Source organism: Salvelinus sp. IW2-2015, linkage group LG20 (assembly GCF_002910315.2).
Source record: "Salvelinus sp. IW2-2015 linkage group LG20, ASM291031v2, whole genome shotgun sequence".
Lineage (NCBI taxonomy): Eukaryota > Metazoa > Chordata > Actinopteri > Salmoniformes > Salmonidae > Salvelinus > Salvelinus sp. IW2-2015.
This window is the reverse complement of record NC_036860.1, coordinates 26,486,151-26,500,639: the sequence shown is the minus strand read 5'-3', so window position 1 is coordinate 26,500,639 and position 14,489 is coordinate 26,486,151. Positions and strand designations below refer to the sequence as shown.

The following is a 14,489-nucleotide window of genomic DNA, read 5'->3' as shown; positions in this document are numbered from 1 at the left end:
CGTATGCATCCTGCCTCAGAGTGTAGAAAGTGGCGGTATGTGAGCAGGCCCGAGGCAGAAGGCAGTGGGAGGTATCAAAGATGCTTTATAGAATATATTTTTGGTGCCAGACACTGTTACCGTGGTAACTTGCTGTTCGGCAGTCAGCTGCTTTACAGTGTACCGGATGAGAAAGATCTCCCTTAGTTTTTCAATGCAATTGGAAACAAACTGAGATGAGTGGGAAGAGAGAGTGAGGGAGAGAGGGGGATGGAGGAGTGGGGGAGAGTGTGTGGGGGAGAAACGAGGAGGTTGCGAGAAAAGGAAGAGGAGGAAAACTGGGGGTGGTTGGTGGGTGAACGACAAGGGATGAAACTGCTGTGCAACAATGTTTTAACACCACAGAAAGAAAGGCTGTCTTGAAATTCATGTAGGRCTAGCGCATACAATACTGTATGTATTTTTCTGATTGTGTACGATACAARTGATTTCCCTTTTGTATGGAAAGGAGAAAGGGAGACAGGTGGAAGGGGATGCACAGTGAAGAATGTGGCAAACMATTTCAGGTTACCTCTGCATCCCAGAGCATTAGTAGAGACAAATGGGAAAATCTTCTCCAAACGTTCTTAAAATCATTACGGCATGTCCTATGTCTAACAAATAACGTTTACCTGGTACATTTTAAAAACATTCATTGGATGTTATCATGCTATCGTTAGCTAGAATCTAAATTGGGACGTACACTGTTTGATGGGTAGGGGGTATGCATGGTCTGGAGGCAGCTGTGTTAACCACCACGCCAACCTCCAGCATGGGTATGGAACATTTATGTTCTCTCTAAATGGCACCCTGTTCCCTAAAATGCACTACCTTTGGTCAGAGCCACACATACAGTATTGTAGGGCTCTGACCAAAAGTAGCGCATTTTATAGGGATTTGGGGGATATTTCAGACAACCCCATAAGTGATGATACTAGATACCGCAAAACATCTCAATGTTACACGACAAGAAAATGTTGTGGGCAAGGTAYCTGATTGGGAGGATGTAAGCCATCCACACATTGACACATTCATTTTATACTGAACAAAAATATAAAACGCAACATGCAACAATTTTTWWGATTTTACGGAGTTACAGTTTATATAAGGCAATCYGTCAATTTAAAGAAATTCATTAGAACCTAATCTCTGGATTTCACATGATTGGGCAGMGGTGCAGCCATGGTTGGGCCAGGGAGAGCTTACAGTAGGCACACACACTTGGCAGCCAAYCCCAGCCAATCAGAATGAGTATTTGCCCACAAAAGGGCTTTATTAGAGAGAGAAATACCCCACTCCTCCTTAGACGATCCTGCAGGTGAAGAAGCCGGATGTGGTCCTGGGTTGGTGTGCTAATTACACGCTCCCTCAAAACTGGAGACATCTGTGGCGTTATTTTGTGTGACAAAACTGCACATTTGAAAATGTCCTTTTATTGTCCCCAGCACCTGTGTAATGATCATGCTGTTTAGTCAGCTTCTTGATATGCCACACCTGTCAGGTGGATAGATTATCTTGGAAAAGGAGAAAGGRTCACTAACAGGAATGTAAACACATTTGTGCACACAATTTAAGAGAAATAAGCTTTTTGTGCGTATGGAACATTTCTGGGATTTTGGTTTTTAGCTCATGAAACATGGGACCAACACTTTACGTTTATATCTTAAATATTTTTTATATGTTGCGTTTATATTTTTGTAAAGTGTATTTGGGGAGGTGGAAAAGTATAACGGAGGTAGCTAGTACACTCTGAGATTGCTTAAACGGTCTGCAACTGAGTGATAAACCTAACTGACCTTCTGTAACCTCTAAACCATGTGACACTTCAAATAGTGTTGCGCTTGCCCTGCTTGAGGATGAGGTGCATTGTTTGTCAATGAATGAAACGAGAGTGTAATAAAATCCTAATCTTCGCAAACAAACGACTGGATCCATGCTGGCAGCAGAGGAAGAACTGGCAAAGCTGCAGCAAAGCAGGTATAAATATATCTTCTCCCAGAGGCGTCTCCCACTGAATGAATGAGTCACCCCCACACACACAGATACACACTTGCATGTGCATACACTGACACACACAACACACACACACACACACACACACACACACACACACACACACAGGTAGAATCGAAGGTCAGAGGAAGACTTGTTTTTTCTGCAGACTCAAACAATCTGCCCCCATATGGTTTAGATAGAGTCTCGCCCTGAACCTCAATTACTACTGTGTGCGTGTGTGTATGCGTGGGTGTGTCCTGTGTATGTGTGGGTGTGTCCTGTGTATGCGTGGGTGTGTCCAGAATGACACAGTGGGTCACACTCCTAACCACACTTAACACATCTCCCCCGCATTGGCATTTAAAATATAAATACGTAATGTAATTATATAACACAACTATTTCTATTCCATTACATACTACAACAGCACTATAGTGAAGAGCCTAAGTACAGAACTGCAATGCTCCCGTCCTCTAAGCCTTTACCATTCAATTAATGGTAACACTTTCTAGTATKTTTCATTGATACATCTTTAAAGATGCCTATAAATGCTTAAATGCTTTACAAACTATTGTAAATGCCCATGGAATCGAAAGCTTATACTATTTATACGCTTCTACATTTTCATCAATCAAATGACGTGTTTATTAATGCTTATTCATAATAGTGATTGTAAAGTGTTACCTAATAAATGAATCACTTGATTGGATCAAGCACTGTGTTCTCTTCCGCGTGAGACGGCTGAACCGTTTGTGCACTGTTTCAGAGGAAGACTGGTTTTGGCTTGTTCATGTCGGAGGATATCATGGACATGAAAACATGGGTCCAGGGTCAATTTGCTCTATTTTCACATCAAATCATGCACTAAATGGGAAGTTATAACAAATAATTTGACAGCACTAAACTCAAACCCAGGTTCAAAATGTTATACCTGTCAGTGATATGACAATAGATTGAATATTTTAGACATATTTAGTCATTGAATATTGAATATTTGAGGAAGGTTCTGCTTGCAATGMAACTTTGCTCATATCTGTACCATGGATTACATTCATAAATTTGGATGATGCTAATTATGCTAACTCGTGGCTGTGGCAAAAGTAAACAATGGATTATTATGAATGTGGTCACTATGGGTCTTTAGACACAACTCAAGGTAAGGGGAATTTGATCCAACATACATTTTCCCTTTAYTACGTTGCAGTGTGTGGATTAGGTTAAAAACGCATGGCTATCAAGCATAAATAGCACTCCACTACAGATGAGTCGAAAGTTAAAATTTAGCAGACAACCCTAAGGAGCTCCAACACTCTGGCGGGCCAATGAAGTCAGGGGACAGGTCCGTTTTTACCAGGAAACAATGGGCTTGTTGGACATTACAGCTGACTGCCATCTGACTGATCTCCAAATCGCCTTGCATCATAAATAACTACTCATTATTATTTTTAGAGCAGTCGGTCAGTCACAATTTACCRACAATGCATCACARATTTGATGCTCTCAAACATGGCCATAGAGATTCGCTCTACCGTTACTGAATAAACTGTAAGTTCAGAAAGAGCTACTATTCTTTACACAGTTGATTCATACACTATATACATTTATACTGTAAGCTAAGAAAGTCTCAAATTGCTATCTAAWCCGATTTATCCACAATTGAGTAGGTGTATTATGTATTCAGGTTTATTTTGTCCTCATTTGTCAATAGCCATTTCGGTTATTTTGTTCACAATAAAGTAAGTAGCCTTGTCCAAGCCAGAAGGACCCATCCTGCTTCTGTAGCTCGAGGCAGATTGATGTACAAGTACACAGGATGCTCGTCTATTGCAGCGGTTCAGAGGAAAGTATAGAGATGGCCATGTTGATCCTTGGATCAGATAGAAGTTCTCTCCCCCTTGCTCCCTCTCTCTATGCTCTCATCCTMTCTTCTTCTCCCTCCACTGGCAACYATGTAACAGGCTGCGATTTGCCAAGCTCCTCTTTTAACCGTTCGGCGGCATGGTGTGTTTTGTCATTAACTTGAAGTCTGGAATTCAATCCGATCGCGGATTTGGGCAATGCCCCCTTTAAAAGGTCATTTCCGATTGAGCCAACATAGCCAGCGTGACCGTGAATGTGGTCTCCGCCAACGTGGGAACATTGCATTTAAAGACAAATCTCGATCGGATTGAATCTTAGTTTCAAATAAAAGCGCTTGCTAAATCCACAATGACCATCTATTCAGCCACTGGTCTAAAGACGGTGGGGAAACACAGACCCACAACGCAGGAGGGKCTCTCTCAGAATTGTCTTTCAGTCTTGAGTATTGACTTATTCAAGATTGCTTCAACCTAAAGCAAGATTCTAAAAGCAGATGTGTGGCGAACACATCCTTTGTCAACTACTGTGTTCATTTGATTTGTTCCCATCCAAGTTGCCAATTCCTAGAACAACAGTCTACCTTGATCTGTCATGAGCACACAATGACACTCCTGCGCTGAGCAATTTGCTATGCTAATTGTTTCTTTTCAAATCTGTCAGAACCTGTCCTCCTAGAACACTCCGGAACATCAATGCTCTGGGTAGTTTGAGCTTCRCCACTGACCTGACAAAATTTCTCTCCATGAGGGAGACAAAAAGCATCAGCCACATGGCAAGAAATGGCCTGGTTATTCTCCAGCGCTCATTGGATTTAGAGGGCTACATGGGCTGCTACATAGGCTTAGCCATCCCTCAAATGAAAGTACAAGAGGAATGTTGGGAAMGTTTCTCATAACCTGGATAACAGAGAGCGAATCCACTCGCAAGGTTTCCAAGGGCTAAGTCAGTCACTGATTAAAAGGTCAGGATCAAAAGAAGCAGACTCTGTGGCCCTTGAGGGCTGAGAACACCTGCCCTAGAGGGATCGAGGCAGTGTGTGTGCCTGTGGTATCCTGTGCAAGTCTCTCTCTCCATCAATCCATCTCCCCCTCCCTCTACCCACCCATACCTCCATCCATTCATCCATCTCCCTCTTTCAATCTCCCCATCTCACTCCCTCCCATCTGTCCCTATATGTCCACTTGTATAAACTAACTATAAACTGTATAAACACAATGTATAAACTATTAACACATATTTGAAATGTTCAAATGCTACACTGAACTCACAGAATGACTATGTATCAAACCTGTATTTATTTTAACTTAATTTGAGGCATTRCCCAAAGATAAAGCACAATAACTACAAATAGTATATTTTGAACTATGTAATAACCCAAAAAGTTTTACATTTTTAATGATACAATTATTCTGGTGAAGGTTGCTTAAAGCGACTTACAATATAAATATTTGTTTAMCAATTTTTGAATTTGAGTGGAATTACACCCTCAAGTATTTTTTTTGCTTTATTGAGACTGCATTAAAATAGATGGGGGGTACAGGTTAGGAGGGAAAGCAGGAAAGCCAGAGGTGGGGATCAAACCCACAACCATTGGCGCAACAACAAGTGTTACCACTTGACCAGGCGCCAAACAATATAAATAATTGAGGGGGGATTGGAGGGGGGTGATTGACATCACTAAAGAGATTGAGGATAACACATTTTCATTGTGACTAGGTCAATTATTGGTAAAAAAAAAATCTGTAACACATCATTTGAATGCTAGATCGTCTAAGTGCATTTATATAGGTCTGGCGCAGGACAATTAAGTACAGTAGTACGTAAATTGGAGTACACTACAAAGTCTTTCTGCAAGTCAGATGGAAATTCCCCACGCTGAATCAGGATTCTAATCTGGATTCATCATTGGCCCAACCATCTATCACGCTACGTTCGCACACGCAATCAGGASAATTAAATCACACTGATCTAAATTGTTAGTCTGGGGATTTCATCCCGTCTCGTATGTATGTAAATACACTTTTACATCTTGGTATTACTGACAACTAATGTTACATCGAGCCAGTCCCTGCCATACAAAAAAAAAAAAATATGTAAATCACGTCTACCACAGCCTTGCGTAGGCATTACAACAGAACATTCAAATAAAGTATAGCAGGGGGGGGAAAAAATCTATATCAGCTCCTGTTCCTACACACATGACCCGTAGTTGCTACTATATGTTCCACCGGGCCCCCTTGTGTGTGGGAACCCTCGCATGGAGATGCGTCCTCTGCATTGCATCACCACCTAGAGAATGGAGAGTGGGTCTAAAAAAGCAACGGCCGTGGAGAATCAACACACTATAGTGTAGGAGTGCTCTCTTCRTCTCCCTCTTTCTCTGCTACAGCTCTGCACTCAACGTGCCTCACTGTCGTTACATAATATGCCTGTGGAATGAAAAATGCATATCATTACGCTGCGTATGCTTAAAACTGGGAAGGGGGTTGTGGCCGATGTGGAATCTCTAGCCATAGCGGTGTGTGCTAGTAGCAACCATTACTTTYGGGTTAGATTAATAACCAGACACGCAGAGCACACAGAAGTCTGAATTAGCTTTTTGTCTATTCCTGTTGGAAAGCTGAAGCAGCTTCTTCCTACATCTTGGCTATGTCAGTCCAATGTTTGCTGGCCATAGTCAATACATCAGTCAAATGTCATGCAATCGATTCTCACACAACAAGTCGGATAACATTGGCAAAAGCCAAATGGATAGCATTTTCAATAGTTAGGGAATCTCATCGRATTGTGAGATTCTTTGTGTGTGGGCCAGAGTTGAACTGCCTCCCCACACAATCAGTCATCAGATTCGATTAGTAGTCCCTCGCACTCACCTTCACATGATAAACCAAATGCCAACCCACCTCTGCCATGGTCACAAGCAGCACAGCAAGCTAATGCCATTAGCGAATTAGATCCCCAAATGTAACTTTACAAAAGGAGTCAACGAAACAAAAAACAATGAATAGTGAATAAGACCAGATTCAGGAACTGCCCACGACAAACCAAAACCAAAAGGCTAGTGGTTTTGAAATCCTGCAGCGCCCGCAAGGTCCCCCTGCTCAAGAAAGCACATATACATGCCCGTCTGAAGTTTGCCAATGAACATCTGAATGATTCAGAGGACAACTGGGTGAACGTGTTGTGGTCAGATGAGACCAAAATGGAGTTCTTTGGCATCAACCCAACTTGCCGTGTTTGGAGGAGGAGGAATGCTGCCTATGACCCCAAGAAACCATCCCCACCGTCAAACATGGAGGTGGAAACATTATGCTGTTGGGGTTTTTTTGCTAAAGGGGACAGGACAACTTCACCGCATCAAAGGGACGATGGACGGGGCCATGTACCGTCAAATTTGGGTGAAAACCTCCTTCCCTCAGCCAGGGTATTGAAAATGGGTGTGGATGGGTATTCCAGCATGACAATGACCGCAAAACACACGGCCAAGGCAACAAAGAGTGGCTCAAGAAGAAGCACATTAAGTCCTGGAGTGCTAGCCAGTCTCCGACTTAATCCCATAGAAAATCTATGGGAGGGGAGCTGAAGGTTCGATTGCCAAACGTCACGCCTCGAACCTTAATGACTTGAAGAAGATCTTGCAAGAGGAGTGGACAAAATCCCTCCTGAGATGTGTGCAAACCTGGTGGCCACTACAAGAAACATCTGAAACTCTGTGAATTGCCAACAAGGGTTTTGCCACCAAGTACTAAGTCATGTTTTGCAGATGGGTCCAATACTTATTTCCCTCATTAAAAGCAAATCAATTCATAACAATTTTTGACCATGCGTTTTTCTGGATTTTTTTGTATATTCTGTCTACTCACTGTTGCAAATAAACCTACCATAAAATTATAGACTGATAATTTCTTGTCATGGCAAACGGACAAAATCAGCAGGGATCAAATATTTTTTCCCCTCACTGTATACCCCTCTGACGACACAACATGCAGAAGAAACTGATAACACTGGCTTTGTAGTTATACCCATCTGGGCAATGAGAAAACTGATAAACACTGCCTTTTAGTAATTCCCTGCTGCCAATGGAACTGCAATAACACTGCTTTGTAGTAATACCCTCTGGCAATGAGACTATAAACACTGCTTGTAGTTATCCTCTGCGCAACTGAGGAAATGATAAAACACTGCTTTGTAGTATACCTCTGGCCAAAGAGAACTGAAAACACTTGCTGTAGAATACCCCTCGGCCAATGATTTGAATAAAACTTTGAGTCTCTGTCCCATGAAACACTAAACTGCTTTGTAGTATACCATCTGGCTCAATGAGAACTGATACACACTGCTTTGTAGTATACCCTCTGGCAATGAGAACTGAATAAACACTCTTTGCCTGTCATAATGTACAGGTAGATAACCCCTCTGGCTCAATTTGTAAATGATAAACACTGCTTTTGTAGAGAATACCCCTCTGGCACATGAAGAACTGCATAAACACTGCTTTGTAGTATACCCCTCTGGTCAATTACAACTGATAAACACTGCTTTGCACAAAATGAGCTTACCTGGTCACTTAGTCACTTTATATTTATACTTGCTTACATCCATTTTTACATTCCTCAAGGAACAACTGGCTGGACTTTTATCATGTTTTTTAAAATAATTTACCCCATTGCTTTTGTGGTCATGGCTTAAGTAAATTGTTATCGGTTGTTGTGTGTATTTGCACTGCTGCATGCACAATTACCCCTTGTGGGAAAAATAAAGTATTTTGAYAGGAATTTGAATTGTGTAGTATATGAAACCAAACTGCGCAATTGTTGTTTAGTTTGATGAAGTAAAATCTCCCTTCTGAAAGCAATACAAATAGCTTTACACAACCACAGTCACAATCACAGCACTGTTCTATCCTGCATGACACAGATGCTATTTCTAGCAGAGCAGCCGAAGAGAATTAGAATGTCAACTCCTCAGACCAGGGAGAGCTCGATACTTCAGCATCTAGAATGAGACAGCTAATAAGCTCCACACTGCAGGCCTGAGTCTGACACGTTAGAGGACACACACATGAAAAATACTACAGTTTCCTATGGAATACTACAGTACTTACAACAGAATTCTATAATAAACGGTAGTATACTGTAGAATACTATACTACACACTTTAGTATCTGTAGTATCCCTCGATCATGTGTCGTACTTACTATAGAATGCTGTAGTYTACTGCAGAATACTATCCACCCACTTAAAAACACTGTAGTAAATACTACAATATTGTCCGCAAAAACACCACTTTTTTAACTACAGTAAGTACTACAGAGCTCATTTGCATATYRCCTGCCCATTCCCCTCCCTTTTTCATGTGGGGGCAGTAACAGTAAAACTATTCAGCCAACTGCAGGTCATCTGCTGACTACCACATCTCTCTCTCTGTCTCTTCATGTGAAATGTCATTATCTTTCGGATGTGTACTCCTGACAATACAATCTCTCCCAGCTATGCTCACTTGTCCAGGAATGTTATGCTTTTTATTTGATTTTTTAGGTCAGCTGGGCAGTCCAGGTGAATGCATGCACCTCCAGCCAGTCTAGGGAATCATGTGCACCAGCTGGGAGGGTGGTGACTCCAGTGGTTTGATCAGCATTTTCTGCGTGGTGTTAACCAGGTGAAAAGGCAGTCTGTGGCCTCCACACACACACACACACACACACACACACACACACACACACACACACACACACACACACACACACACACACACACACACACAGAAAGAAGGTGAGGACCTTAAATGACCCAATGTGGTAACACAGTCTGATGTCCCAATAACCCTTTGACACAGTCTTCACGTGCCATCAAAATGCATTCTGGGAGGCTAATTAAGGTATCATTCTGTGGCCAAGCACAGTCACAGACGCTTTGAAAGACCACCTCAACAACCAACGATGCATCTACAACCAACGACACGTCTACTGGGATATCCAATCGTGATGGCACACATTTTGAAAAGAAAGCACAAACACAGCACTAGTACCAGYAGTATATGCAGATAAATGTCTGTATAGATAGCCAATCACCTAGATCATAGCTCAGACAATTAAATACAAGTTATAAATGATGAACCCAGTATGAACCCTGAGGATGACTGTCACAGGAAGCAGAAGAGGTATGGCAGTTGTTCAACAGAGGTGTTCCAATATGGCAAATTGGGGATTGTCTACTGATAAGGTCTTCCTTTTGTGTATGGGCATCCATTTCTCATCCTCTCTCCTATGGTTCGAGCCATACTGTGAGCAGTGTGTCCTCAGGGCTTTTTTTTGTATATTTTGTGTCAATAATACCCCCCACACACACACAGCTGATTCAAATAACCAACTCATCACCAAGCTTTGATTATTTTAATCAGCTCTGTAGTGCTAGGGCAAAAACTAAAGTGTGCACCCAGGGGGGAGGCCCAAGGACCGTGTTTGGTAAACCCTGCATTAGTTTGCCACAGACCTAGAAACTTTGTTAAATAATAATTTTATAAAGGCGCACATTTTCTCCTCTACTTCGCTACTGACTGCATGTGCTGCCATAGAAATAGAATGAATAGACCGTTCAAGTCAATGACGGCATAATGAGTGGACTGGCTCCCACTGCGAGTGTACCTATAGGTAGAAGATGACAAAGGTTAAAACAACGGGATTCTAATAACCCATAACTCTTCGCAACAAATGGGACCAGCTACGTTAGCAACGGCGCTGGTAGTTAGCAATGGTGTCACGTTCCTGACCTTATTTTCCTTTGTTTAGTATGTGTTTAGTTGGTCAGGACGTGAGCTGGGTGGGCATTCTATGTTATGTGTTTCTATGTTGGGATCATTGGTAATTTGACTGATATGGTTCTCAATCAGGGGCAGGTGTTTTACGTTTCCTCTGATTGAGAACCATATTAAAGTAGGCTGTTCACACCGTTTGTTTGTGGGTGATTGTCTTCCGTGTCAGTGTTGTTACCACACGGGACTGTTTCGTTTGTTTAGTCTGTTCCTGTTCGTGCGTTCTTCGTGTTTTTGTAAGTTCTCATGTTCAGGTCTGTCTACGTTGTTTTGTAGTTATTCAAGTGTGCTTCGTGTTCGTCTTGTTTAATACATTTCATAATGTATTCCACCTACGCTGCATTTTGGTCCGATCCTTCTCGCCTCTCCTCATCCGAGGAGGAGGAAGAAATAGACTAACGTTACAAATGGCCCCAGATTTGTGACGACATTGTCTTAACCTGTATATTTTCAACCTAGCATAGGAAGAAGTAAAAGCAGGAAGTGTAACCATCAATATGCTGTGATTTGTTGATTCAACTCAACTGTCGTTACAAAACATACATTCCATTGCATGAGCCACATCAGGTAACATCAATTTGAATGAACATTCTACATTACAATGGAAATTATTGCATCACAATACCCGGCAGCCATTGCAAGTGTACCAATGAGTTTACGAGTCAAATTGCAAGGGTTAGAGGTTCGAAGCCCAGTCTAGTCATTCTATATCTATGTAATCTGTTTCAATCTCTGTCTATTTCACACACACACACACACACGCACGCACGCACCCTCCTTGCAAAACATAGAGACCCACACAGCTGAGGGTCCTATTCAATCAAAGCCGGTAACTAGTGAAAAACGTCATTCTTCATGAGCTCCGCCTGCTTTCTGACTGCACAGGAGGATTTGTTTAGTTTTTGCTTTGCCTAACTCAGAAACCTGATTACTGTAATGAGGGAATGAGGGAACTGTTCACTTGACATTTTCCCAATGAGTACATTGCAATGAAAACAGTGTTCTTCATCATGGATTTAACATGGCATGGAAACAAACATACATATTTAACCAGGCTTTTAGAAAGGGAATTAACATCATCATCATCTATTCTAGGAGTTGCTGCCTCGTGTTCATTAGGGCACACAACGGAAAACATTTTGAAACGCTTTGCAATGGAAAAACAAAATGTGCATTTTTTTATTGGACAAGCCAAGGTAGTCCCTCGCTGTTTCAGTRTRTTGGTACCCAATGAACAATACCTTGATGTGATTTGTGTCATCCCAGATGGAGGGAATAGCTCTACTAGTGACAGAGTTTTTTTAGGGTCTTATGAGGCTTCCTTGGATTCCATGACTAGTCATTACAATTCAGTCAAAACATTACTTTTTTATGAGAATGACTGCAAAGCAGATGCTCTGGAACTACTTTTTCCCTTGGATCTCGGCTCTCATAATCATAACCTTAAACATTAGTGGGGGAAATGCAAAACAGACCCAAGATCAGCATCTAGGGGATACTTCCCCCGACACCAAAGCAGGTCTTACACCTGGTACTCTTTCCTTCCCAAAAACAAACCTTGACTACRGCTTTCACACTTCTGCCAAGACACAATTATAAAAAGATAAAAACCATTAACACAGTCAAAATTGTTCTCATTTGTCAGATTGACAAACTTGGTCTCTTACAACAAACATAAATCAGAGAGGATGTACATGTCCTCAATAAACTGCTGCATTCAAATAACCACAGTGATACTTTACTCGACTGCTAATTGTGGACAGCTGGGAAAGAGGCTTCCCCTTAATTGATTCCAGATGCAGCTCAAGCCAAGCTCTGCTATAAGCTATTGTTTTGCCCCTGATCAAAAAGAATGTTCCGGACCTCACAACAAAGAGGGTCATTATCTCTCTGAAGGCAGCAGCGGAGGARTGACTGAAGTTTCCGACAAGTTCTAGTAGTGTGACATTTCAATAGAGGTGCTGTCGCTCCCCAGCGGGCTTTACGCCTGGTAACCAGCCAAGACCGTTGTGGACAGATGGACACACACAACTTGGGAAGGGGAAAAAAACAGAAATCACACAAACATGAAATGTGAACCACTGGCCATAACACACACACYCYCASAGYRGCGCYCACACACACACATTCCTTGAGCAGGCAGCTGAAATATGCAGATCAACCAACACTGGAGGACAGACACAGACAGAGCTTCTTCCCTCCTGTTCTCGCTGCATCCCTCTCTRGTTCTCTCTCATTATGTCTCTATCACTGGCACTGCTGCTCTTACCTTAGTTGTGACAATGCAAAGACAATCCATTGCGGGCAGAAAAGCTCAACCTATGCTTGAATTCATCGCCGCCACAAAATTTGTGAGATGGAAACGAGGGGGAGAAGAAGAAAAAAGAAAGAAAGAGGGGGTGGGGGAGAAGAGGAGTAAGCCGCCACGGGAGAGAAGGCACGCGGATAGCTGCTACTGGAAMTGGGGCCCCTCTGAGAAACTAGATTCCTCCTCCACAATGCTGAAGGCATTCATGATCCTAACGCAATCTTAAAGTCCAGCACACATACAAATGCATGGTCTTGCTGGCCAGCGAGCCACAGGCTTGGCCCCCTCCAACCTGAGAACCTGCTCCCTCTCCTCCTCTGCTTTCCCAGACGATGACTGAGCGACAGTGTGGAAAGCGAAAAGAGCGGAGGAAGAGAGCCGTGGTGATGCTGATGCTGAGACGGAGCAGCAGCATTTCATTGTGTGTGTGGGCTGCAAGACTATGATGAGCAACCTTGAACACACCTGTGTAGGCCTAGGCTTTAGCTCAGTGGGTTAACGTGATTTTTAAAACATACACAATAGGCAAGTTTATAGAAACCGGACAGCAATGTTTGTCTTTGTTAAGTTTGTTGCAGAGACAKATCTTTACACTGAGTAGTCGTGTGCACATTATGGACAAAGTGGAATTTATTGTGAAATTCCATGASAACATTTGGTTGAATCACCAATACAAAAAATAATGATTGCTTCGCCGTTTAACTGTAAAATATAACACTACTTGTTTTACTGTAAAATACAAAAGTCTACTCTATTTACGGTAATATAAAACRCTACTTACAAGCCCTGATATCTATATTTAACCAAGATCATTAAATTGTTCTGMAAATCCAGCTGAAAGTGTATGAAACGTCCAACAGAGAGAAGCAGCTCATAGCTCACAGAATTTGTCTTTCTTAATATGCAGCAACATGGCCCGTCAGAGGAGGCTGCCCATAACACACAATGGATACCAGGGACGGACTGGGACCAGAAATCGGCCCGGACATTTGAACACACAGGACCAWTTTTTKCCCTTGAAGCCCACACACTGGCTGTCCCTGATGGAGACCAATAACTCTTGTTATGAAACACTTCTGTCAAAAAAACAGGAGAAGAATACCTGCATGRTCATCTTGACTCATTATTTCAACTCTTATAAGATATTCATGTTAACTAGCCAGAAAGTCACCCAGAAAATGCATTACTTTCACATGCATTACTATTTTGCCATGATACATACTTATATGGGCTGTGCCTAAAASTAAAATACATTTATGAAAGGATTTGAGAGGAAATGCAGCTCCTAAAATGCTATAATCAACATGCTATAAGGCCCAAAGAGCTTAGCTAACAAGCCCAATGCAGACAAATGAGTAAACTGTTCCTACTCCTAGTTAGAAATAATTGGAATCATTGGATTACTGTACTTAAAACAAGCGACACATTTGCAAACTAACAACACTCTAAAATTACATCTGGCAGTTCTCTTCGAAACATGATTCAGAAATTAAGCGGA

At 42.0% G+C, this 14,489-nt stretch overlaps 1 protein-coding gene across 1 annotated transcript in view; it reads right to left on the bottom strand.

Annotated features, from left to right (window-relative positions):
* The window catches only part of LOC111980729 (disks large homolog 2), a 243,653-nt gene extending 230,419 nt beyond the window's left edge, over positions 1-13,234 (bottom strand). Inside the window, exon 1 of the mRNA XM_070449291.1 lies at positions 12,953-13,234. Coding sequence (XP_070305392.1) covers positions 12,953-12,982 — 30 coding nt within the window. The 5' untranslated portion in view covers positions 12,983-13,234. The remainder of the gene's footprint in view (positions 1-12,952) is intronic.
* Between the last annotated feature and the right edge of the window lie 1,255 nt (positions 13,235-14,489).